This window comes from Pongo abelii, chromosome 7, assembly GCF_028885655.2.
Source record: "Pongo abelii isolate AG06213 chromosome 7, NHGRI_mPonAbe1-v2.0_pri, whole genome shotgun sequence".
Lineage (NCBI taxonomy): Eukaryota > Metazoa > Chordata > Mammalia > Primates > Hominidae > Pongo > Pongo abelii.
Genome location: NC_071992.2, coordinates 114,166,597 through 114,193,142, shown reverse-complemented (window position 1 = coordinate 114,193,142; position 26,546 = coordinate 114,166,597). Strand labels below are relative to the sequence as shown.

At 36.1% G+C, this 26,546-nt stretch overlaps 1 protein-coding gene and 2 long non-coding RNA genes across 5 annotated transcripts in view; 1 reads left to right on the top strand and 2 right to left on the bottom strand.

Annotated features, from left to right (window-relative positions):
- LOC129047701 (uncharacterized) overlaps window positions 1-20,683 on the bottom strand; it is a 50,669-nt gene extending 29,986 nt beyond the window's left edge. Inside the window, exons 1-2 of the long non-coding RNA XR_008509420.2 lie at window positions 20,643-20,683; window positions 19,946-20,091 (exon numbers count right to left, since the gene is read on the bottom strand). This is a non-coding gene — a long non-coding RNA (uncharacterized LOC129047701). The remainder of the gene's footprint in view (window positions 1-19,945; window positions 20,092-20,642) is intronic.
- NIPAL2 (NIPA like domain containing 2) overlaps window positions 1-26,546 on the top strand; it is a 109,941-nt gene that overhangs the window by 17,886 nt on the left and 65,509 nt on the right. For all 3 annotated transcript variants that reach the window (XM_002819317.6, XM_009243977.4, XM_024251431.3), the window contains exons 2-3: window positions 21,028-21,096; window positions 22,472-22,643. In XM_002819317.6, coding sequence (XP_002819363.2) covers window positions 21,028-21,096; window positions 22,472-22,643 — 241 coding nt within the window. The remainder of the gene's footprint in view (window positions 1-21,027; window positions 21,097-22,471; window positions 22,644-26,546) is intronic.
- Window positions 22,484-25,941, bottom strand: LOC134761833 (uncharacterized). Its single transcript, XR_010140986.1, has 3 exons — window positions 25,743-25,941; window positions 25,033-25,161; window positions 22,484-22,674 (listed from the first exon to the last, which is right to left on the bottom strand). It is a non-coding gene; the product is annotated as an uncharacterized LOC134761833 (long non-coding RNA).

Sequence of the window (26,546 nt, the reverse complement as noted above, 5' to 3'; positions counted from 1 at the left end):
CCTCTATTAGAGATTGAACAGGCTGTGCTCTGCTTGTTAGTGGTTGCTTTCTCTACTTCTTCTCAGCTTCCCTTTTAAAATTTTTTAATTTTTAATTTTTGTGGGTACCTATTAGGTACACATATTTATGGGGTACATGAGATGTCTTGATACAGGCATGCAATGTTTAATAATCACATCATGGAGAATGGGGAATCCATCCCCTCAAGCTTTTATAATTGTGTTACAAACAATCCAATTATACTCTTTTAGTTGTTTTTAAATGCACATTTAAGTTATTATTGGCTGTAGTCACCCTGTTGTGCTATCAAATAGTTGGTCTTACTCATTCTTCCTGTTTTTTTGTACCCATTAACCATCCCCACGTCACCGCCCCCTACCCCAGTACCCTTCCCAGCATCTGGTAACATCCTTCTACTCCTTCTGAGCTTCTTGGGGGTACTTTGCATCCTTGATTCCTGACATAGGACCTAACATTTAGCAGCTGCTGAATGAATACCAAATGGATGCATGACTGAATGGATAACATCCTGATGTGAGCTTGCTGAAGTTGTCTGTCCCCTACATCTCTCCTCTTCTCTCTGATCACTTTCATTTCATGTCCTTTCCCTCTACATAGTGTGTTTTTCTCAAGCGGTGCCTACATGTGGTTTTCAGTTGCGCAATGGTTTTATTTTTCTCCTTAACATCTTTTCTTGGTTCTGCCAGCTTCCTTTTCATTTCTTCTCTTGTTATCATCTCCTCTTAACTCTATTTTTAAATAAATCCATCTTCTCCTTAATTTCACTGAGCCTGCAAAGGAGGGTGTATTTAAAATTTTTTAGCTTGGAAAATTTTAAACCTATAGAAAAGTAAAAAAGAGTAGTACAATAAATACCATATGTCCCTCACCTGGAGATTCACCAAGTGTTAACATTGTGAAATATTTGTTTCTCTCTCTCTCTCTTTCTCTCTCTCTCTCTCTCTCTATATATATATAGATAGATAGATAGATAGATAGATAGATAGATATATAGTAATGGACTATTTGAAAGTCAGAGGCACATGTTATAAATCTTTACCCCTAAATACTTAAAGATGTATCTCTAAGAGTTTGGATGTCTTCTTGTCCTGTCCTAACTGTCCTGGAGATATATCATGTGCCTACCTGTCTACTGGGTACAAATGCAAAACAACTCCAGCTCATTCCTAAGAGTTCACCATGAAATGGGGTGAGCTGAACACCCATGTCTCAGACATGTCCCCTGGTGTGTACAGGGCATTACGGTCATTTCTGCAGTAATTAGTTGATCTAAATCACTCAACCTGTACTATTGCTGATACAAGACACTAGATCTCATTTCCAGTTCATGCATGTTTTATTGCCAGGAACAAGAGATAGCATTATTCCAGTTGTGAGTTGCATACAAAGCATTATTCCAGTTGTGAATTGCATACAACCATTACTGTGTTCAAAACGAGCTCAGAATCTGTGGTGCTTTTCTGCCATGTACTAGCTCCACTGGGATCTGATTTTGAATTTATGTTTTGAAGACAGAGCCAGGAATATGGTTGAGTTCAAAGCTAGAGCTGTGACAGATCACCAATTCCACACACCCCTGTATTACCATATCCTGTCTCCATACGGCCAAATCACTGCTTTCGCTCCACAATGGATTACAGGTCAATAACACAATACTACAGGTCAATTTGAAGTATCTAAAGAACATTCTGGCTAATAAAAGTAGGATAGAAAATTGTTATTCCAAATACAATTAAAATATCTTAATACTTATCAATGCCGCTATTTTGAACCTCATTCTATATAAATTGTATGCTGTGGCCGCCACCATGTATTTGCCAAGACATCCTGGAAAAGCCAGAAATTACGCTGCAGTGGTGACAACAGTGAGCACTGCAGACATTAATTAAAGGCATCTTCCTGTGTTTCTGGCCTCTACTTGTAACTACATTATTAAGATGTGGAACAACCTTTCCTCCTAACTATTGTCATTGCTTTATTTCATTTGTATTGAGAAAAAGAAACAAATTCTGCTAATTAAAAACTTGTGGTACATTGACATTGACTAGCCAAAAAGTTATCTATTGCATGCTACAGATAAATAGTGATTCAGACTTGACCTGGGTGCCTTGGGCTCAAAATTTGGCTGCTATCTAGCTGTGTGACTTTGCGTAAGACACTTTCCTTCTCTGGCTCTGTTCTCTTCCCTGACCAGTAAAAGGACAGGGAAGCGGGGGAGTAGAAGAAAGAGAAAACAAGAGAAAGAGACATTTAAACTTCCATTAGTTCTAAAATGTTAGAAAAAGAGATAACGTGCTAAATAAGTAATGATGTAAACTAGACATTTTTAATCTAATGTAATGGGAAGTTTCTAAGGACCTGCTCAATGTATGCAAATGATACTTCTGATTGCAGGAGTTTGTAGTCATTAAAGTACATTTACCAGAGCTTGTAATTGGAAGCAGTATTTAGTAATGGTTACCTCAAGTTACTGTGTGTCTTTGAAGGTAATCAAACCACCATCTTTCAAAAGCATTGCAAATTTGAAGTTTTCCTTCCCAATAATTAGGGGAGTTAATGAGGATTTACTGTGTTACTACCATTCAAAGGAATGTATTAAATAAATTTAATAAGCATGCAATCAACCTTGAATAATTAGACAAAATTTCAGAAAAAATATAGAATAAGATGTATCAGTTTATACAGAGTATTATCAGGAAACTGTTTCTGACAGCTGCTTTATACCAATATGTTTCTTATTTTTTTAGTATAATTCAAATTCACTAGATTTTAAAAGTCAGCAAGTAGCTTTTTACTACACTTTTAATTGTTGAAATCTGAACTCTGGGACAAATTTTGCTCTCACAGAAACTGCGTGTTTGGTATATTCAAACCTCAGTTATTATAAAATACTTACTCACTGAGATCCTTCTAGTGCCAAAGGTCAAAATTTCCTATTTCTAGACAGTTTATATTTGATCTGATAGTTCAGTTCAAATGGTATTTAATAAACAATGTCTCTGTGCCAGGTCTGTACTAGTCATTAGGGTTTAAAAGATGAGTTTGTGTGTAAGTCACAGCTCTGCCTTCAAGGAGCTTATAGTCTAGTGGAGAAATGGCCTTGTAAAAATTAATTGCAGTATTGTATAATACATGTCCTGATAGAAATATATAAGACTTAATTCAGAAGAGGGAAGTCAGGAAAGGTAAACTGGAAGACGGATCTGAGGAAATTATCCAGAATTCAGTACAAAGGGATAAAGAGTTGGAAAATATAGAAGAGATCTTAGGAAACAAGGGGTTAGAATGAAAGGCCTAATGTATGAGTAAGAGGAGTTCCATATGGAGGAGAAAGAGAGAACAAAGGGTAGATGACATTTAAAGGGATAATGGTGGAGAGCTAACAGAATTAGTGAAGACATGAATCCTCAAATTGAGGAAGCATGAGTCCCAAACAAAACCTAAATCACATATACAGAAATTGTAGTAAAATTGCAAAAACAAAACAAACAAACAACAACAACAAAAAAACCATGAAAAAGAAAATCTTAAAAGCATTCTGAGAAAAATAACAGATTGTCTACAAAGGAGCAACAATTAGACTAACAACCTACTTATCAACAACAACAGTAAGGGCCAAAAGTCAATAGAATAATATCATCAAAGTGCTGAGTAAAATTACTGTCAGCCTATACTTCTCTATTCAAGAGGAAAGATGAAGATATTTGCAAAGTGACAGAGAGTTTGCAATTCAAAGAATTTTATTGAAAGAGCTACTAAAGTTTTCTTCAGGAAGAAGGACACTGAAGCCAGAAGAAAAAAAATAAGATGCAAGAACGTAATATCCAAAACATGAAAACAACCCAAATATCTATCAACTGATGAATAAATAAAATGTATTTTATTTATTCTGATGGATAAATAAAATGTAGTATGTAGTATGTAGTATTTTAACTGATGGATAAATAAAATGTAGTATGTTCATGCAATGGAATATTACATAGCCATAAAAAGAAATAATACATGCTCTAGAAGTGATACATACTGGTACACGCTACAATGTGATGAGCCTCGAAAACATTATGCTAAGTAAAAGAAACCAGGCATAAAAGGCCACATACTGTATGAGTCCATTTATATAAAATGTCCAGAATAGGCAAATTCATACAGACAGAATGTAAATTGATGGTTGCCATGGACTGTGGGGAGGAGGGAATGGGAAATGTCTGCTAATGGCTATGGAGTTTCTTTTTGAGGTGATGAAAATATTCTTTTTTGGTTTTTTTTGAGACAGAGTCTCACTCTGTCGCTCAGGCTGGAGTGCAGTGGTGCAACCTCAGCTCACTGCAACCTCAGCTTCCCAGGTTCAAGCGATTGTCCCACCTCAGCCTCCCAAGTAGCTGGGACTATAGACATGTGCCACCATGCCCAGCTAATTTTTTGTATTTTTTATTAATAGTAGAGACAGAGTTTCATCATGTTGGCCAGGCTGGTCTGGAACTCCTGACCTTAAGTGATCCACCCACCACAGCCTCCCAAAGTCCTGCAATTACAGGCATGAGCCACTGTGTCCGGCCAAGTGATGAAAATATTCTGAAATTAGATCGCGGTAATGGCTGCACAACTATATGGGTATATTAAAAACTATTGAGTTGTACATTTTAAGAGGCTGAACATTACGGAATATAAATTATATCTCAATAAAGCTGTTATTTAAAATAAGAACAGCGGTGAGCAAGAAATAGGTAAACATGGGCTGGGTGTAGTGGCTCACGCCTGTAATCCCAGCACTTTGGGAGGCCAAGGCGAGCAGATCACTTCAGGTCAGGAGTTCAAGACCAGCCTGGCCAACGTGGTGAAACCCCATCTCTACTAAAAATACAAAAATTAGCCGAGCATGGTGGCATGCACTAGTTCTAGCTATTCAGGAGGCAAGGCAGGAGAATTGGTTGAGCCCAGGAGGTGAAGGTTGCAGTGAGCCGAGATCACGCAACTGCACTTCAGCCTGAGCAACAGAGTGAGACTGTCTCAAAAAAAAAAAAAAGAAAGAAAGAAAGAAGGAAAGAAAGAAAGAAAGAAATGGGTAAACATGGACAAGTAAGGAGGCAAGTACTGACTGTATGGAACAATAATAATGACTAGGAGCTTATTCATTGCTAGTGGGAATGCAGGTATAGCCACTTTGGAAGACAGTTTGGCAGTTTCCTACAAAACTAAACATTCTCTTACCAGGAAATTCAGCAACCTTGGTATTTACCCACACGCATTGAAAACTTATGTCTGCACAAAAGCCTGCACATGGATGTTTATAGCAGCTTTATTCATATTACCAAAATTTGGAAGCAACCAAGGTGTCCTTCAGTAGCTGAATAGATAAACTGTGGTATATCCAGATAATGGAATATTATCAAGCCATGAAAAGACATAGAAGTTGAAATGCATATTACTAAGCGAAAAAAGTGAATCTGAAAAGGTTACATACTATATGATTCCAACTATATAATATTTTAGAAAAGACAAAACTATGGAGTCAGTAAAAAGATCAGTGGTTGCTAGGTGTTGTGGGTAGGAAGGGATGAATAGGCGAGCACAGAGGATTTTTAGGGCAGTGAAACTATTCTGTATGATATTATAATGGTGGATACAAGTCATTGTACATTTACCAAAACCCATAGAGCATAAAAAACTAACAGTGAACCCTAATGTGAACTATGAACTTCGGGTGATGATGATGTTTCAATGTAGGTTCATGAAATGTAACAAATGTATTACTCTTGATTCATGAGAATGGGAAAGGCTGTGCATGTGTGGAGGCAGGGAGGAAATGGGAAATCTGTACCTTCCTCTCAATTTTGCTGTGAACCTAAAACTGCTCTAAAAAATAATACTGGTTAAAAAATAATAATCATCATAACTAGTTTGAGGATATAAATACAAGATAGAACTGATACACTAGTCAACAACATATGAGATAGGACAGAAGAAAGATTGTAGTTAAAACAAATGGAAGCTTTTATAATGCTCAGGAGGCTGGAAATATTGATTAACTTTAGAATTTATGTCAAGAATGGAGATAAATTAGTGGAGAAACTGGATCACTCATATATTTCTGATGGGAAAGTAAAATTGTACAGCTCTGAAAAATAGTTTGGCAGTTCCTTTCAAAACTAAAAATGGACTTACCACACAAACCAGCAATTACACTTTCAGGCATTTATCCCAGAAAATGAAGATTTATTTTCATGTAGAATTTGTACACGAACGTTTATAGAAGCTTTATTTAAAACAGCCCCAAACTGGAAACTACTCAAAAGTCATTCAATGAGTGAATAATTAAACAAACTGTGGCATATCCATACCATGGAATACTACTCAGCAATGAGAAGGAATGACCCAACAACTTAGATGAGACTCAGGGAAATTATGCTTAGTGAAAAAAGGCAACTTCAAAAGTACACATACTTCTAGATTCCAGGTATGTAACAATATTTTTGAAATAACATAGAAATGGAGAACGGATTGGATTGTGGTTGGTAGGGGTTAGGAATGGTGAGGGAAAGAGGATATATCTATAAAGGGGTAATACAAGGGAGTCTTATGGTGATGGTACAGATGCATATTGTGATTGTGGTGGTGGTTACACACACACACACACACACACACCACAAATGGGTTCATATATAATTGGTGAAATCTAATAAGGTATTTACCAATGCCAGTTTCTTGGTTTTGATATTTTACTGTAGTTGTGTAAGATGTAAACATTTAGGGAGGGCAGTTAGAGGAAATATGCCTAGGAACCCCCTATACATTTATTTGCAACCTACTATGAATCCATAATTATTTCAAAATTAAAGGTTTAAAAAAATAGCAGTACTTACTAAAATAATAGAAATAAGATGTATAACTTCCTAACCAGAAGAGTGAGAGCAGAGGGGGGGATAAAGAACACTCAACCAATTCTAACAGGATATAGGAAATAAGAAATTGGGATGCAAAGGAAAAGCAAGATAACTACAAATACACACACACACACACACACACACACACAAAGATAGTAGAAATAAATGAAACTATGTTGACAATCACAATAAGTGTAAATGGACTAAATTTCCCATTTGACAGAAAATCTCAGTTTAAAAACTCCAGTTATTTTCTATATATAGGAGATCCAACTAAAATGTAATGACACAGAAATGTTGAAAGTAAAGTGATGGAGGAAGAGGAACTATCAAAAGAAAGTGATTATATTAATATCAGATAAAATAGACTTTAAAACAAAAACATTATTGAGATTAAAGAGTCATACTGATAAAAAGAACAATTAACTGAGAAGATAAAATAATCTTGAACTTGTATACACCTAACAGTATAGCCTTAAAATATGTAATTCAAAATTCAGCAGATTTAAAAGGAAAAAAATGTCTAAATCCATATTTGTGGTAGATATTTAATATATCTCACTTGGCAACTGATAGACAAAGCAGTCCAAAATTTAGTAAGATTGTTGAAAATTTGAGCAATGTATTCATGGAGATAGATGAGATGGATGGGTGGATGAATGGATAGATGGATAGATAGATAGATAGATAGACAGATAGACAGACAGACAGATAGATAGATAGAATATGTAGAATATATATATATGTATATATAAAATGTTAACAACTAAATACTTTCTTTTCAAGCATACATGGAACACTTACAAAACTTGACCACATGCTACCTGGTCACAAGACAAATTTCTGTTTCTACCATGTATTAGGTCATAAAGCAAATGTTGATTCACATGCAGCACATTTCTGACCCCAACTCAATAAATTAGAAATAATTTAATAAAATTAGAAATAATTAAAGTGGTAACCAACTTCACTTGGTTGATAACCAACTACCTCAATCACTTAGAAACTTTTTCAGAAAACATACTTTTGAATAATATTGAGGCTCAGATGAAAATCATGAGATAATTAGAAACTATTTAGAACTAAATGACAATGACTATGTATGTCCAAACTACACATGAAGCTGAGACAGTGTACTTAGAGGGAAATGTATAGTAGTACTTTCATATATTACTAGATACGAAGAAAGGGAAAAAGCTAATGAGTTAAGAGTCCAAATGAACAAGGTGAAAACAGAAAAATTGAGTTAACAAAATAAAGATAATAAAAATCTAAGGAAGAAATATATTTATTAAATATATCAACCTCAGAAAATTACTTATCTCTGAGAGGGAGAAGAGACTGAAATAGCAATAGCTACATTTGTAGTATCTTGTTTCTTTGGACAAATATCTGTATCTACCTATAGTGTTTTTTAAAGTATTTTATTTTCAGTAACAACTTTATTGAAATGTAATTCACATACCATAAAATTCACTCATTTAAAGTGTACAATTTGTTGGTTTTTAGTATATCACAAAGTTATGCAACTATCACCACAATTAATTTTAGAACATTTTATCACCTCAAAAAGAAACCCCCTCACCCTTTAGCTGTCATCCCCAAGCCCCTCATTCATCCCAGCCCTAAGAAAACCCCTGATTTATTTTCTGTCTCTACAGATTTGTTATTCTGGACATTTAATATTAACAGAATCATATAATTTGTGATCTTTTGTTACTGAATTCTTCCACTTAGCATAAACTTTTCAAAGTTCACCTAGGTTGTAGCATGTACCAGTACTTCACTCCCTTTTATGGCTGAATAATCTTCCATTATAAAAAATGTATCACATTTGTTTATTCATTCATCAGCCAATAGACATTTGGTCATTTCCACTTTGGGGCACTAGGGATAATAGTGCTATGGATATTTGTGTACAAGTTTTTATGTTAACATGTGCTTTATTTCTCTTGGATCATTTCTTCTCTGTAATGATAACCTTTTTATGGACACTTTCAATTCTTTGTTTATCCCAAATATCACTGTGAAGTTTTGTAGTGGTAGTTAATATCACAACGATGTTGAGCATTATTGAAATATTCCTGGAAAAAATAAGCATTTCCTTGGTTTTCAGACTTCATAAGTTTATGACTCTATTTCAAGTGGTTTTTTGATTCTATAGAATTATGTAAGATAGCACATAGTTATAAAATATTAGCCAGGCATGGTGCCACGCATCTGTAATCACAGTTACTCGGAAGCCTGAGGCAGGAGAATTGTTTGAACCCGGGAGGTGGAGATTGCAGTGAGCCGAGATTGTGCCACTGCACTCCAACCTGCGTGACAGAGTGAGACTCGGTCTCAAAAAAAAAAAAAAAAAAAGGTAGCACACACTGTGATGCTTTTTCTAAACTGGTGTTAAGAACAAATGCATTAATTGTATTGAAACTGTTTCTTAATACACTACATTAACCAGTAATAATATTTTAAATAATAGTCCATTTCTAATAGTCTAAAATATTTATGCATTTAATCAAATGAAATTAAACAAGTTAACTGGTATTCAATAAATCTCCCTTCCTTTTCCCATACTTCAGTCTATGATTATACATTTAATCACAATTTTTCGCAGCACAGTCTTATCCAGTTCCATTATTGGGGATGCAAAGATGAATAAGGAATGAAAACAGGACAAAACCTCGGCTCTTGATGACTTTCATTTAGCCAGAGAGAAGTAAGAAAAGAGTTAACATCAATCATGAGGTCCTGGAAGGAAGATAAGCTCTGAAGTCAAATAGACACGGGATCCACCAGTAATGGTGGAAATTTAGAAGGTAACTTAAACCTCTCAGATTCAGTTTCCTCATCTATAGGAAGGGAATACAAATCATTACAAATACTAGCAAACGGAATCCAGCAGCACATCATAAAATTAATTCATAATGATCAAATGGGCTTTATTCCTGGGATGCAAGTTTGGTTCAACATACTCAAATCAATAAATGTGATTCACCACATAAGCAGCATTAAAAACAAAACACGCATGATCATCTCAATAGATGTACAATAAGCTTTTGATAAAATTTAACATCATTTCATGATAAAAAACCCTCAACAAACTAGGCACCAAAGGAACATACCTCAAAATAATAAGAGCCATCTATGACAAACCCACAGCCAATATCATACTAAATGGGCAAAAACTGGAAGCATTCCCCTTAAGAACTGGAACAAGACAGAAATGCCCACTCTAACCACTCCTATTCAACATAAAAGTCCTATCCAGAGCAATTAGGCAAGAGAAAGAAATAAAAGGCCTCCAAATAGGAAAAGAGGAAGTTAAATTATCTCTCTTCACTGACGATATGATTCTATACTCAGAAAACCATAAAGACTCTGCCAAAAGGCTCCTTGACCTGATAAATGACTTCAGTAGAGTTTCCAGATACAAAATTCACAAAAAATCATAGCATTTCTGTACACCAACAATGTTCAAGCTAAGAGCTAAATCAGGAACACAATCTTATTTACAATAACCACACACAATAATAAAATACCTAGGAATACATCTAACTAAGGAGATGAAAGATCTCTACAAGGAGAACTACAAAATACTGCTGAAAGAAACCAGAGATGACCCAAATAAATGGAAAAATATTCCATGTTCATGGATTGGAAGAACCAACATCGTTGAAATGTCTAAACTGGCCAAAGCAATCTAAAGATTCTATACTATTCCTATAAAATTACTAATGTCATTTTTCACAGAATTAGAAAAAACTGTTCTAAAATTTGTACGGTACCAAAAAAGAGCCTGAATAGCCAAAGCAATCTTTAGCAAAAAGAACAAAGCCAGAAGCATCACCTTACCCAACTTCAAACTATACTAGAAGGCTATAGTAACAAAAACAGCATGGTACTGGTACAAAATAGACATATAGACCAATGGAACAGAATAGAGAGCCCAGAAGTAAAGCAGCATACCTACAACCAACTGATCTTTGACAAAGTTGACAAAAGCAATGGAGAAAAGACTTCCTACTCAATAAATGGTTCTGGAAAAACTGGCTAACCAAATGCAAAAGAATAAATGGCTAACCAAATGCAGAAGAATAAATGGCTAACCAAATGCAGAAGAATAAAACCAAATGCAGAAGAATAAAACTCTCCCTCTCACCATATAAACAAATTACCTCAAGATGCTCACCATATAAACAAATTACCTCAAGATGGATTAAATATTTAAATGTAAGACCTCTCAAACTATAAAAATCACCTAGAAGAAAACCTAGGAAATACCCTTCTGGAAATCGGCCTAGGCAAAGAATTTTGACTGAGTCTTCAACAGCAACTACAACAGAAACAAAAATTGACAGATGGGACCTAATTAAGCTAAAGAGCTTCTGCACATCCAAAGAGACTATCAACAGAATAAAAAACCTACAGAAAGAAAAAGTACTTGCAAACTATGCATCTGACAAAGATGTATTAGTCTAGAGATTTCTAACTAATATCCAAAATCTATAAGGAACGTAAACAAGTCAACAAGCAAAAATCAAATAATCCCACTGAAAAGTGGGCAAAGAATATAACAGACACTTCTCAAAAGAAGACACAGAAGTGGCTAACAAACATATGGAAAAAATGCTGAACATCACTAATCATCAGGGAAATGCAAATCAAAACCACAATGAGATACCATCTCATACCAGTCAGAATGGCTATTATTAAAAAGTAAAAAAACAACAGATGCTGGTGAGGCTGTGGAGAAGAATGAACACTTATATATGGTTAGTGGGGATGTAAATTGTTCAGCCCCTGTGAAAAGCAGTTTGGAGATTTCTCAAAAAACTAAAACTAGAACTACCATTTGACCCAGCAATCCCATTACTGGGTATATACCCAAAGGAAAATAAATTGTTCTACCAAAAAGATGCATGCACTCACATGTTCATTGCAGCACTATTCACAATAGCAAAGACATGGAATCAGCCTAGGTGCCCATCAACAGTGGACTGGATGAAGAAAATTTGGTGCATACACCATAGAATATTATGCAGCCATAAAAAAGAATGAAATCATGTCCTTTGCAGCAGAATGGATTCAGCTGGACGCTGTTATCCTAAGCAAATTAACACAAACAGAAAACCAAATATTGCATGTTCTCACTTGTAAGTGGGAGCTAAAATCTTGGGTATACATGGACATATAGTTGGAAACAATAGACACTGGGAACTCTGGAGGAGGGAGAGGGCAAGAGTTAAAAAAAACTGCCTATTGAGTACTATATTCACTGTCTAGGTGACAGGATCAATACAAGCCCAAATCTCAGCATCTTGCAAACATACCCTTCTAACAAATCTGCACATGTACCCCCTGAATCTAAAAGAAAAATGGAAATAAATAAATAAAGCTACAGTAACCAACAATAGCAACAAAAACAATAACCAAAAATAACAATAATCTACTTTGCCTTTACTCCAGAAATGGAACATCTAAGCCTGGATGACAACGCATCTGTTTATGGCATGGTTTACTTAATATTTTAAACCCACCGTTGAGATCTACTGCTCAGAAAAAGAGATTCCTCTGAAAATATTACTGCTCATTGACAATGCATCTGGTCACCCAAGAGCTCTTATGGAGATGTACAAGGAGATGAATGTTGTTTTCATGCCCACTAACACAACATCCATTCTGCAGCCTATGGATCAATGAGTAGTTTTGACTTTCAAGTCATATTATTTAAAAAAATAAATTTTGTAAGACTATAGCTGCCATAAATAGTGATTCCTCTGATGGATCTAGCCAAAGTAAATCCTGGAAAGGGTTCACCATTCCATATGCCTTTAAAAACATTTGTAATTCATGGGAGGAAGTCAAAATATCCACCTTCACAGGAATTTGAAAGAAGTTGATTCCAACACTTGTGGTTGACTTGGAAGGGTCCAAGACTTAGTGGAGGAAGTAACTGCAGATGTGGTGGAAATAGCAGGAGAGCTACAAGTGGACCCTGAAGATGTCATTGAATTGCTGCCATCTCATGATCAAACTTGAATGGAGGAGGAGTTGCTTTTTATCGATGAGCAAACAAACCGGTTCCTTAAGATGGAACCTTCTTCTTGTGAAGATGCTGGGAATATTGTAGAAATGACTCGCTGTAGGTTCAGATGATAATTAGCGTTTTTGGTAATAAAGTATTTTTTAATTAAAGTATGTCTAACTTTTTTAAATGTAATGCTATTGCAGTATGTTTATTAAGTATAGGTTACACTATACTTAATAAACTACAGTGTAGTGTAAACACGACTTTTGTATGCACTGGGAAACCAAAGAGTTTGTGTGACTCACTTTATTGTGGTGGTCTGGAACCAAACCTGCAATATCTCTGAGGTATGCCTGTATAATTTTGCTCATTCCTACTTTATTTTGTGGGGATTTTTTTCTTTCTTCTTTTTTTTTTTTTCTTTGAGACAGTCTTGCTCTGTTGCCCAGGCTGGGGTGCAGTGGTGTGATTTTGGCTCACTGCAACCTCCACCTCCCGGGTCCAAGCAATTCTCCTGCCTCAGCCTCCCAAGTAGCTGGGACTAAAGACTTGCACCACCATACCCAGCTAATTTTTATATATTTAGTAGAGACGGGGTTTCACCATGTTGGCCAGGCTTGTCTTGAACCCCTGACCTCAAGTGATCTGCCCACCTCAGCCTCCCAAAGTGCTGGGATTACAGGCATGAGCCACCACACCCGGCCTTGACCCTACTTTGAATTCGTGGTAATTATTAGACCTGCCACCAGACATTGTTTCTATTGTGTTAGTAAAGACACACATATATTACCAAAAAAAATGCATCATAAGTATTCAAGGAGAAATAGTATAGGGTATCCTTTGATAGATGAGAAGGGCTAGGAAAGACTCAACTAAGGTGATATCTACCTTCAGCATTCTTTATGAAAAGAAATTATGTATATTCAATTATCTCTGCCCACTTGTTTCTGCTCAGTAATTTAAAAACATGTGATTCACTCAGGTACAGTTTACGGTTGTTCCTACCTCTGTTAATTATTGTATAATATTCAGAACTAGACTTGGACTGAAGAAAGGACAATCTTCTTTTCGTGGTTTCTTAGGATGTGAAGTTGAACTCCCACATGATTTTGACAACTATTATTTAATTGTGGGGAATGTGTATATGGCTAATTTTAAATCTCTACATTTTTGCCTCATGTAGGTTCCAGAGGGTGGGGAACAAACTTCAAAGTTAATTCTAACTTCAGGAACTATAAAGTAAGTTTTATATTCAGGTCATTTTGAAATATGAGTAAATTTTATAATAACCCATAAGCTTATAGGGAAATGGTAAGAAAGGAAATATTACAAGATGAGCTCTTTTAACCTTATAATGATGGCTTAAAAAGTTAAAATAATAAAATAGTATGATTGGCATTACCGATTAGAAAGATATAGAATATTGGCCACGTGCAGTGGCTCATGCCTATAATGCTAACACTTTAGGAGGCTGAGGCAGGAAGATCGCTGGAGCCCAGGTGTTTGAGACCAGCCTGGGAAACATAATGAGACCCCATCTCTACAAAAATAGAAAAATTAGGTGGGTGTGGTGGCACACCTGTAGTCCCAGCTACTTGGGAAGATGAGGTGGAAGGATTGCTTGAACCCAGGAGGTCAAAGCTGCAGTGAGCTGTCATCATACCACTGAACCCCAGCTTGGGCAACAAAGTGAGACCCTGTTTCAAAAAAAAAAAAAAGGAAAATAGAATATCCCCTCTAGTTGTACCTATATCTGTAAGTCAAGTCGTTTTCTGAGAAAAATAAATAAAATGCTACATATTTTTATCTCTGGTTCTATAGCATTAAAAAAAATTATAATTGGTAGTTTCTACCATCCCTCTATTAAGGAAACCAAAATATCACCTACATCTTATAAATATTTTCTATATTCATTAGATTTGGAAGACATTATTGAAAACAAAATGAATGTTGCAATAACATATCATAAAGTTGGTGCATACACCCTGAGGCAAAAAAAATGGGGAATAGAGAAACAGCAAAACTTTCATTTACTATGTCTGCCAAGCAACAGGTTGGCAGTTTTTTTTTTAAAGGAACCATTTATATGATTGCTTTGTCATTTTAGATACAGATAAAGAAAATAAAGCTTTATTATTACCTCTTAGTATCGCCTTAGCCTATCACTTTGGATTACTAACATGTTGTGTCATACTTTCATAAGCGGACCTCATTCATTTAGGTCTCCAAACTCCTTATGGTATTGTTTTCATCTTACAATTGAGAAAACTGAGAGTCAAAGAAGATAATGGCTTTGCAGGGGTCACTTATAGTGAATCCTGACTTTTGGAACAGCGCCGTTTGGTCTGACTTTTAAAATAGCTTGCTGCCTCTATGCCATGGTAACCCTCAGCAAAATATCTCACCTTTTTTTGTACCCCCTTCTTCTCACTGTAAGTGATCCACAATATCTGCCTCCACTCTCTCATCTTCTTAGTCAACCTTAGTCTATTATTTCTTGTTGTGTAATAAATTCATCCTAAAGTTTTGTGGTTAAAAATTGCAACCATCAATGAGTGCTTTGGAATCAATTGGTCAGCTGGGGGTTCATTGATATGGGTCAGACTTGGCTGAGTCCACCTGGGTTCATTCATGCCTCTGCAGCCAGTTGGTATGTCAGCTGGGGGCTGGCTGCTCTAGGGATGGCCCCCCTGTGGGGTTGGACATTAACTGACTATTGATTAAGGCCACAGACACGAGCACAGCAGGCTTGTGTGTGTCCCCATCTGTCATCACCCAGCAGGCTAGCCTGGGCTTGTTCTCAAAATATTTCATAACCAGGGGCGTGCAATACTTTTTGAGGCCTAGTCTTGGAACTAGCATACTTTCACTGCATTTGTAGCCTGAATTCAAGGGATAGGGAAATAGACTGTTCTTCCTAACAGGAGGAGGTACAAGACTACCTAGCCAAGGGCACGGATATAGGGAGGAGTAAGGAATTGTGTCCATTTTTGCAATCTGCCATACTCTGATTACTTTCAAATAACTTGTCTGATACATTAAGATATTAATAATGTAATAGTTTATACCTTTCCAGGAATACCTGCTTTGGGCAAAAATAAACCTGTGATAAGAATATTTAAAGGAACAGCAGCATAATGCTGTCTTGATGAAGAAGTATGTATTTTTTTATTTTGTGGCCTGTGCATTTGGTGTCATAGCCGAGAAATTATTGCCAAATCCTGCCACCATTTTTTTTAATACCCAGACTTTTAAAAGAAAAACTTCAGCTGAATTGAATTTAAAGGAGCTTAATTAAGTAACAAATGATTCAGGAGTCGGGCAGCCCCCAGAATCACAGCAGATTCAAAGAATCTCCAGGGATGCCTCGTGGTCAGAACAAATTTATAGACAAAAAAAAGGGAAGTGGCATATAGAAATCAGAGGTGAGATAGAGAAACAGCTGAATTGGTTACAGGTTGTCATTTACCTTATTTGAACAGAGTTTGAACACTCAGAAGCGTATGACTGGTTGAAGTATGGCTTCTGGCATTGGCCAAGACTCACCTATTATTACAGGCACATACTCCTAAGTTCGGGTTTCAGTCTTGTTACCCACTAAGTTGGGTTGCAGTTCATCCACAAGGACTCAAATGTAGAAGTTACGGAGTCCTTCTCAGGCCATATTTAGTTGGCTTTAACACTGTTGACCCTGGGCCAGGGAGCTATTCTGCAGCAGATGAGTTTTTCCTTACTTCTCCAGGTCAAAGCACATTCTGACTTACTTCACCACCAATTTTGTGTTGTTATAAAATATAAGTAATATAAAATTTTACCATTTTAGCTATTTGTAAGTGTACACTTCTGTGGCACTAAGCACATTGTCATTGATGTGCAGCTGTCATCATATCCACCTCCAGAATTTTTTCATCTATCCCAGCTTTATACCCATTAAACACAAACTCCCAATTCCTCCCTCCCCCAACTCGGGCAACCACCATTCTACTTTCTATCTTCATGAATTTGACTATCTTAGATACCTCATGTAAGTGGAATCACACAAGATTTGTTTTTTTGTGACTGGCTGATTTCACTTAGCATTATGTCCTCAAGGTTGTAGACAAAAGTAGTCAAACTCTGTAAAATATTTGAGGAGATTTATTCTGAGCCAAATATGAGTGCCCAATGGCCTATGGCACAGCTCCAGGACATTATGAGAACATGTGCCCAAGTGGTCAGGCCACAGTTTGGTTTTATATATTTTAGGGAGATATAAGACATCAATCAATACACATAAGGTGTGCATTGGTTCCGTCTGGAAAGGCTTAACAACTGGAATTGGGGGCTTCCAGGTCACAGGTGAATTCAAGCTTTTCTGATTGGCAATTAGTTGAAAGAGTTATTATCTAAAGACCTGGAATCAATAGAAAGGAATATCTGGGTTGTGGAGACCATGGTTCTATTATGCAGATGAAGCCTCTGGGTAGCAGGCTTCAGAGCTCTCATCAGACCTAAAAAGGTGCCTGAGTCTTAGTAAATTCTCTCCTGGATCAGGGAAAAGACCTGGAAAAGGATGGAGATTCTCTACAGGACGTTAATTTTCCCCATAAGAGACAGCTTTGCAGGGCCATTTCAAAATATGTCAAAGAAATAGGCCAGGTGTGGTGGCTCACACCCGTAATCCCAGCACTTAGGTAGGCCAAGGCGGGTGGATCATGAGGTCAGGAGATCGAGACCATCCTGGCCAACATGGTGAAACCCTGTCTCTACTAAAAATACAAAAATTAGCCACTGAGATCATGCCACTGTATTCCAGCCTGGTGACAGAGCGAGACTCCATCTCAAAGAAAAAAAAAAAAAAAAGAAAAGAAAGAAAAAATATATATAGGGGGTAAAATACTTTGATTCCTTACAGGGCCTGCTATCTGTCATGTGATGCTATACTAGAGTCAGGCTGGAATTTGGTGTCTTATTGCTATTAAAAAGTCTGTTTTGTCAGTCTTCAGATCTTTGTTTTAATGTTAATGCTGGTCAGCTGTACCCTAATTCTAAAGGCAGGAGGGTATAATGAGGTATGTCCCAACCCCCCCTTCCCATCATGGCCTAAATTAGTTTTTCAGGTTACCTTTGGAATGCCTTTGGCCTAGGGGAGGGTCCACCAGTCAGTTGAGGGGCTTAGAATTTTATTTTTGGTTTATAAGGTTCATCCATGTGTGTAGTGTATATTGAAATTTCCTTCCTTTTTAAGGCTGAATAATATTCCATTATACATATATACTCTATGTTGTTTATGCATTCATCCGTTGAGGGACACAGGTATTTTCCACCTTTTGGCTATTATGAATAATGCTGCTATTATTGAATGTAAGTGTACAAATATCTGTTCAAATCCCTGTTTTGAGTTCTTTTGGATATGTACCCAAAAGTGGAATTGCTAGACCATATTGTAATCCTGTGTTTAATTTTTTGAGGAATTTCCACGCCATTTTCCACAGTGGCTGCAGCATTTTACATTCCCACCAGCAATGCACAAGTGTTCCAATTTCTCCCCATCTTTGCTAACACTTCTTTTCTCTTTTTTTTTTTTAATTATAGCCATCCTACTGGATGTGAAGTAGTGACTCATTGTGGTTTTGATTTGCATTTTCCTAATGATTAGTGATGCTGAGAATCTTTTCATGTGTTTATTGGCCATTTGTGTGTCTTCTTGGAGAAACAGCTATTCAAGTCCTTTGCCCATTTTTTAATCAGGATGTTTTTGTTGTTGAATTGTAGGCATTCTTTAAATATTCTGGATCTCAATCCAGATATATGATTTGCAAATATTTTCTCTCATTCCATGGGTTGCCTTTTACTCTATTGATAGTGTGTGTTGACGCAAAAAGTTTTTAATCTCAGCCAGGCATGGTGGCTCATGCCTGTAATCCCAGCACTTTGGGAGCTGAGGCAGGCAGATCACTTGAAGTCAGGAATTCGAGACCAGCCTGGCCAACATGGCGAAACACAGTCTCTACTAAAAATACAAAAATTAGCTGGGTGTGGTGGTGCACGCCTGTGGTTCCAGCTACTCGGGAGGCTGAGGCACGAGAACCGCTTGAACCTCTACCTCTAGGAGGCAGAGACTGCAGTGAGCCGAGGTTATGCCACTGCACTCTGGCCTGGGTGACAGAGCAAGATTCTGTCTCAAAAAAAAAAAAATAAGTTTTTAATCTTGATGAAGTACAATTTATCTATTTTTTTCAATGCCTATGCTTTGGTGTCATATCCAAGAAATTATTGCCAAATCCTGCCACCAATTTTTAAATACCCAGCCTGAAGCCATTTAAACTGCTCAGTGAATGACTTAACGAATTTTAAAGTAAATTATTTCTATTCAACAATGTACTTTTATAATTATGGGAGATGTTAATAAATATCCATTCATGGCCAAATTTTTTTCTCAGTCTTCATTTTCCTGATTAATGCCAAGTACATTAGATGTAAATAGGAAGCATGGAAATAGTACATTGCATTGTGCCTCGATTGTTTCCCCATGAGGGATAGTGATCAAAATTATTACCAAGTGCCTCTATTAGGAAAAGAAAATTCTTAACTGATTAAAGAACATGGATATTATATATCAACTATATAATGAGTTTTCCACTTTTTACTTCATTTAAAAAATACTAAGTTTCATTTCTAAATACTAAATTTCATGCTATACTTGAGTCAGGCTGGAATTTGGTGTCTTATTGCTACAAAAATCACATATAATAAAGCTCTAAAACTTCAAAGACATTTTGCATTCTGAAAAGGGTTCTTTGTGGTTACAATGCTCATTTGAAATTCAAATAACTTCTTGGAATTTGAAGCTAGCTAGAAGTTATGTACTGTAGAATAAGAGGGAGATGATCCTTTGTATCATTGCTAATCTACACTAATAGAAGATACTATACTTGTGGACCTAGATGGGAGCAACAAATGCATCTTTTGAAATCATTAAATAATACATGAGCTATCTATGATAAACATCTTGGGCAATGTGTAAGAACTTACCTTTTAACCTCTGTAGTTCTTGTGTTACACGATTACATATTTTTTCAAGCAAGTGTTTATTAAATCTTCAATTTTATATAGCAGTAGATGATGCAGAAGACCCAATAGAAAGAAGCATAAGACTTGGTTCCTTTCCCTCAGAGAATCTGAGCAAACATGATAATATAAAAGAGTAAATAAGGGAAGCTTACCATTTAGAATCTGAGAAAGTCAAGGTGGGCCGAGGTGGTCTGAGGATGTCTCAAGGAGATGGACCTCTGCAGGCCAGGAGGGCAATGTTTGGTTGGAGTGAGTGAGAGGTGTACCTGCATGACCTAGGAGAGCAGTGGCACGAGAAAGTGTCACATCTGGCTAGAGGATGGCGCCTGCCACATACCTGAGATAGAGGAAGCACATTAAAAGTAAGTCACGGACAGAGGCCTGGGTGAGGACTAATTGTGGTGAGCTGGTATAGCAGTTTATTGTTTGATATAGTAGACTGTAGACTGTAGAGAATCATTGTAGGTTTTTGACCAGGGGAGTAGCAGGAAAATTTAGCCCATCTCCAGTGGAGATCATAGAACCTTAGAAGTAAGGGATTTCTGGAAACATCTTATCCAATATCTCATTTTTACTTAGGCCAGAGAAGTGAAATAACTTGCTCAGAAGGTCACCTAGTTAGAAAAGAGCAAATCTGTGTCTCAGATTTATCCTTTACCTTGTAGTCCGATGATCTTTCTTTCATATCACAGTCCTCCAAAAGATATTAGAGAAAAGAAAATAAAAAGAAAGGATACGTAAGAAGCAGCATCTTGATTGGAAAAACCCAAATAACTATTTAACTATTTTATTTATTTTAGTAAATGAGGCAGAAAAATATCTAGAGAATTCATAAAGGACCAAGTGATTTCTTAAACATAGTGTTAGAAAAAAGTGAAAAACTAATTCTAATTACATCCTATTAATATCCCAACCCTACCCTGGGAAATGGGTGCTAAGCTAAAGCTGAATTACTGAACAAATGAATGAATACCTAAATTTGTCTTTTTTCTTCCAGTAAATATCTTAAAAGTATTATTTAAGGAAAACATTTTCTTATACAGATTCACCTTTTTGGAGTTTTGCTGGCTATTTTAGGAAACTTGGTGATCAGCGTTTCTCTAAATATTCAGGTAAGAAAAAAGCTTATTTTTCTAACACTATAGATTGATCCAGGGACACATTATGACTCTCATGGGCCTTGGGCACTTTTGTCTTTGTGGCTCTTTTCTCCATAAAAATTATAAAAAATATATATTTTATGACCTCACTGGTATAAAGACAAATATAATCCAGGCTGGAGTGCATTCATTTTTCCTCTTCTTCTTCTAATTTTAAAAGAAATTAATTTTCGGAGTGGAGTCGTCTCTGACAGTATTGTAGACCCTAGGTAAAGGGCTGACGGTGTCTAATGGATAAATAGCACTGGTTTGATTTGCAGTACTTTGATTTCTTTCATAGCCTTCACCCCAGATGGGATTCGGATACTTTTTAGAAGCAGTTCATGAAAGTACAGATTATAGGGTTTTTTTCCCCTTTCTTTAAAATACTGTTAAATATGCCACTATAGACTAATAGTCTTGAGGAAAGAATGTAGAATACAAAATAGGAACTATAACTGAACATGAATTAGAAACCTGAATAAGTCGCTGATTTGCTAAACTGCAAACTGAATGAAATATGAATTTTTAACCAAATCATGAATTAAATAAAAAATTTTAAATCATTTAATGAATCAGTTTGAAATAGAATCAAATTAGTGCAGTCTCTAAAACGATTTGAATCAAAATAAACCTGAGCATCAAAATATCTCCCAGAATGTTATATGGTAATTCCCTCATCCTCAGGGAATGCATTGCAAGACTCCCAGTGGATGTCTGAAACTAGAGCTAATACTGAACCCTATTCAGTATATACTATGTTTTTCCTATACATACATACCTATGATCACATTTAATTTATAACTTAGGCACAGTAAAAGATTAACAACAATAACTACTAATAAAATAGAACAAGTAAGTAAAATAAGGGTTACTTGAACACAAGCACTGTGCTACTGCAACAGCTGATCTGATAACCGAGAGGGCCACTGAATGACTAAGGGACAGGGAGCATCTGCAGCATGGATACGTTGGACAAAGGGAGGATTCACATACCAAGGAGGACAGCAAGAGATTTCACCCTGCTACTTAGAAAAGCATGCAATTTAAAATGTATGAAATGTTTATTTCTGGAATTTTCCATCTAATATTTTCTGACCATGGGTAACTGAAACCACGGAAAATGAATCCGTGGATCGGGGGGTAACTACTATGTTTGTTTATACAAATCTTTGCTAGAAAATTACCTAATGTAATTTTCAATAATTTACCAAAAATGTATTCGTTCTTAAAAAATACAAAAATAAATTAGTGTTCTTATAAAAAGAATTAAAGGAATACAAAAGAAAAAAAGTGGCATTCCCCTCATAGCTCAGAATGTTTTATTTGTCTTCTGATTTACTTTCAGAAATATTCTCACCTTCAGCTGGCACAACAAGAGCACCCAAGGCCGTACTTCAAGAGTGTGCTGTGGTGGGGTGGTGTCCTGCTGATGGCCGTGGGAGAGATGGGGAACTTTGCAGCCTATGGATTTGCTCCCATTACTCTGATTGCTCCGTTAGGCTGTGTGTCTGTTACAGGTAAGCCATTCTGTGTTTTGACAAACAGAAACTTAAAGAGCAGAATAATCAGAGAAAAACACACAACTGAAACAACAAATGCAAGAAGGAAGAAAGTCTATTGGCTGGTTTCTTATCACGTTAACATGGAACAATTATTCTGCTAATTTCAGCGATCCATTGTCATGCTGTCACATTAACCACGAAGAAACTTGCATTTTGTGACTCTAACACTTATGTGTGAAAGCCTGATGCCTGAGTCTTAATAAATTAACGGCTACAGAAAATGTTATACTGTGCTTGTAATCATTAATGAATTACCTAAAAGCATTTGTAATGCAATGTTTTATTCATATGTTAAACTGATAATGCCTGTAGTTAGAGTCTTTGATGCCTGGTCTTGACTTCATAGTTTAGTATCTCTTTGACATTAAGAATTAAATATTGGTTAGTCTACATTACTATAAGAATGTGTGTAATTTTACAGTAATGTCGCAAATATCTACTTCGAAATTTTATGTAATTTACTAAATACATTTAGAAAAGAAAAAATGAGATGTGAAAGACTAAAAAAAAAAGAGCAAAAATCATTGCTAAAAAGGAGAACAAATTCTCTAAGCCCTGTTAAAATCAATAAAATCTTTTTGGTTTTACTCTTTATCTGCTGCTATGGAAACAGAATGTTTCTAAATTTGCGTGAATTTAGAAACTTCACTGAAATAGAAACAACTTGATAGTCATTATCTGTTAACAACTAGATCAAGCATATCACATGTTTACATATCCCAATTTAAATGTTCCTCCTAAACAACTATATGATATTCTTAAAGAAAACATCATTTAAACTGAAACGATGTAGATTCAAAGAGAATTTTATTTTATTTTGTAAGTCATTTATCTCAATCATTTAAAATATTTTATTTAAAATACTTTAATGAGGTATAATAGAATATTTAGCAAAAAACACTTACTTTGCTTTCTAGAAATTGCCTACTTAAAAGAGCCATCCTCTTACTACTCCGAAGAGGCACACAATTTATATAATCATTTACTGTTTTTAACATTCCAATAGAATAAGCAAATTGGGTAAACCTCACTTTCTATTTAGTAAACCACTAACATGTACATAGACATTTTAGACGTTTTATGTTTTCAAAATCTGAGAAATAACAGATAAAAGATCTAGTTATATGATGAACTTGGGATCCCTCCAGACTCCTGCTGTCTTGAAAATGTTGTTTTATTCTCCAGAATGACTGTGTATGTCATGCTGATCTTTAGTTTTGTTCCTTACTTTATGCTGTTTCCATGAAATAGCCAGAGAAAAATGTGTCCAGGCATATTAGATAGATAACTGGGGAAGGCAGGTGGTGAGTGCACCATATCGTATTGAAATTCTCCATTTATCTCATGTGTCCTGGTCCTGGGAAACCTTTTGCGGGAGTGGGGTATAAGAAAAAGGGTGCTACCCCGGGTGGTTCAAACAAAGGGGAAATATTGTAAAGATCAGAGATTTCACAGAAATGCGATATAGCCAGACCTCATGGGGCCTGAAGTGAGAATGGGGCAGTTTGCAGGACTTCAGGGTCAGCAGTGGCACCCTTCCTAGACCTTCAGTGAATCTGCCTGTGAGTCTGCCCATCTTGGCAAGACTTGATCCAAGTTCTCATTAAAAGCTGAAAGCTGAAGCTTTCCAATCTTCCACTCAGAAAGAGTGTCCTATTCTCCCTAAGCCCCCTGTGAGCCAGTCCACCCACCTTAAAACTCTGAGCCCACTGCCTTGACAGATGGGCTTTTTCTTCATGCTACAGATTATTTTTCTTTGTGTGCTGTTAGCCCCAATTAATGTTTCAGCTTCAGAACATTTTTAGCTACCTCCCTCTCTGTCCATCTGAAATGATTCAAAGATGTGAACTTACAGCCTCAAACACAATTCATTTCCTACTTTACAATCTTTGCACACAGTAATGTATGTTCATAAATAGTATTCCCACAGCAGTCCTGAGCTGGATTTAAGTCATTGTAAAGCTTTGTGGGTGGGTGAGGGACTGCTGGTGATGGAGGATTTTCCCTAGAACAAACCCCTGCTACCCTGAGATTCTTTATAAAGATTCTAGAAACTCTAGAGAATTTGAAGGAAAAGGGAAAGTATAAACCAGATGTCTCTTATGTCTGTGTCTACAGATGAAGCAGAAAATCCACACTTTTCTATGTTAAAACTTTTTTTCTGTATCATTTCTTGGGAGCTTTAAGAAATCAAATCTCCCATTGAATTTTAATAAAAAATAAAACCTATTGCAGTGTTGCTTGGGAAATTGCATATTCTTTTCTGATTTTTCTTCTGTCTTCTGTTGCTTTTCTAAGAGTAGGAGACAGAGAGAGAGAGACTATTAAAATCCAGAACACTTACAATAGTTTTAGTCCTTAAGTCCAGGTGTGTTAAGTCCCTTAAGTCTTTCATCTTCCTGCCTCTCCTTAGACAGTCTGGTTCACACCAACACATTGCGCTCCATTTTTCCTTTCCAGAAGCAGGGAGAGACTGTGCGGGTAAACATATGGACTAGTTTTACTACACTGATGATTGCTAATATACCAGACTTGCTATTTTGTCTCACATAATCAAAATTCCTGCTTCTTTTGTATACTTTGAGTATAATATGTATTTGTATACTTTAATTGAGTATAATATATTCAATTATATATTATATGTAATTATATTAAATATATGATATTTAATATATTTGTATTAAATAATATAATATAATTTTATTGATTATATTTAATATATTCAATATAATTGTATTAATTATACTTAATATAATTATATTGATTATATTTAATACATAATATTTAATATATTGATTAATATAATTATATTAAATTTTATTATGTTATACATTTAATATATATTAAATATAGTTATATATTAATAGATAATATAGTAATTGAACAGGTATTCAATTAAAGTATACATGTCATATGATTGACATGTCTATATGTATGACATATATGACGTATGTCATATATGACATACGTCTGACATATATACTAGTCATATATAGGACTCATTTGTAAGAAGCACCACAGTTAGCAATATAGGCATTTCAACTTGCCCTCTACCTATGTGTTCCTTTCTTGAAGCATCTTTCTTCTGTGCTTTCTTTCCCTCTCTCTGTGTGTCCTGCTGTTCCTCACCGACATGCTCAGCTTCAGGCAGCATTTGTCCAACATTAGTTTTACAGGTAGATTCATAGGTGTTCTAAGAAACAAAGAATTCCATAATCAAACAGGATTCTGCAATTTGGGGTTTTAAAGGCGACACAGGTTTCATTAGTGTAGAGCTTCTTGGGGCCCTAAAACAGGCCTATGCACACTATGAATCTTTGAGAGGCAGATGCAGTACACCAGGTCTCCAAAACATACTGAACACATCTGAGATTCCCTTGATTGTATCTCAAGGGACAGCAGTTCTGCAGAAAGCCCTTTAGGGAATTCTTAAGGCAAAGCTCACAGGCAGTCACATTGTGCTAGAGACTCAGCCTAAATAACCTGTCTATGCTTCACTGTGAAGACGGCACAATGGGGAATGATCTCAGTGCACAGGGGTGCCCAGGCCTGGGTCCAGCTTTTTGAGAGAGTCAGAACCTTTGTATCCTTGTGTCGTCTTTTAATTTTACTTTATTTTTCTCACTGGAAGTCTTTCTCAGTGAATAATAGGTCCAAAATCTGTTCTGACTAAAATGCTAGTTTTACTAGCAGTGTGGTTAATTCTAGATGTGGATTTGTGTTTCCATTAATTCACAAAGCTTAATTAATGATTTTCAATTTCACCTAGAGGCTTGGTTCAATACTCGCCCTAATAAACCAGGGCAGCAGAAAGGTCAAGAGCTCTAGGGCCACACTGCCAGGGTTCAAATCTCAGTT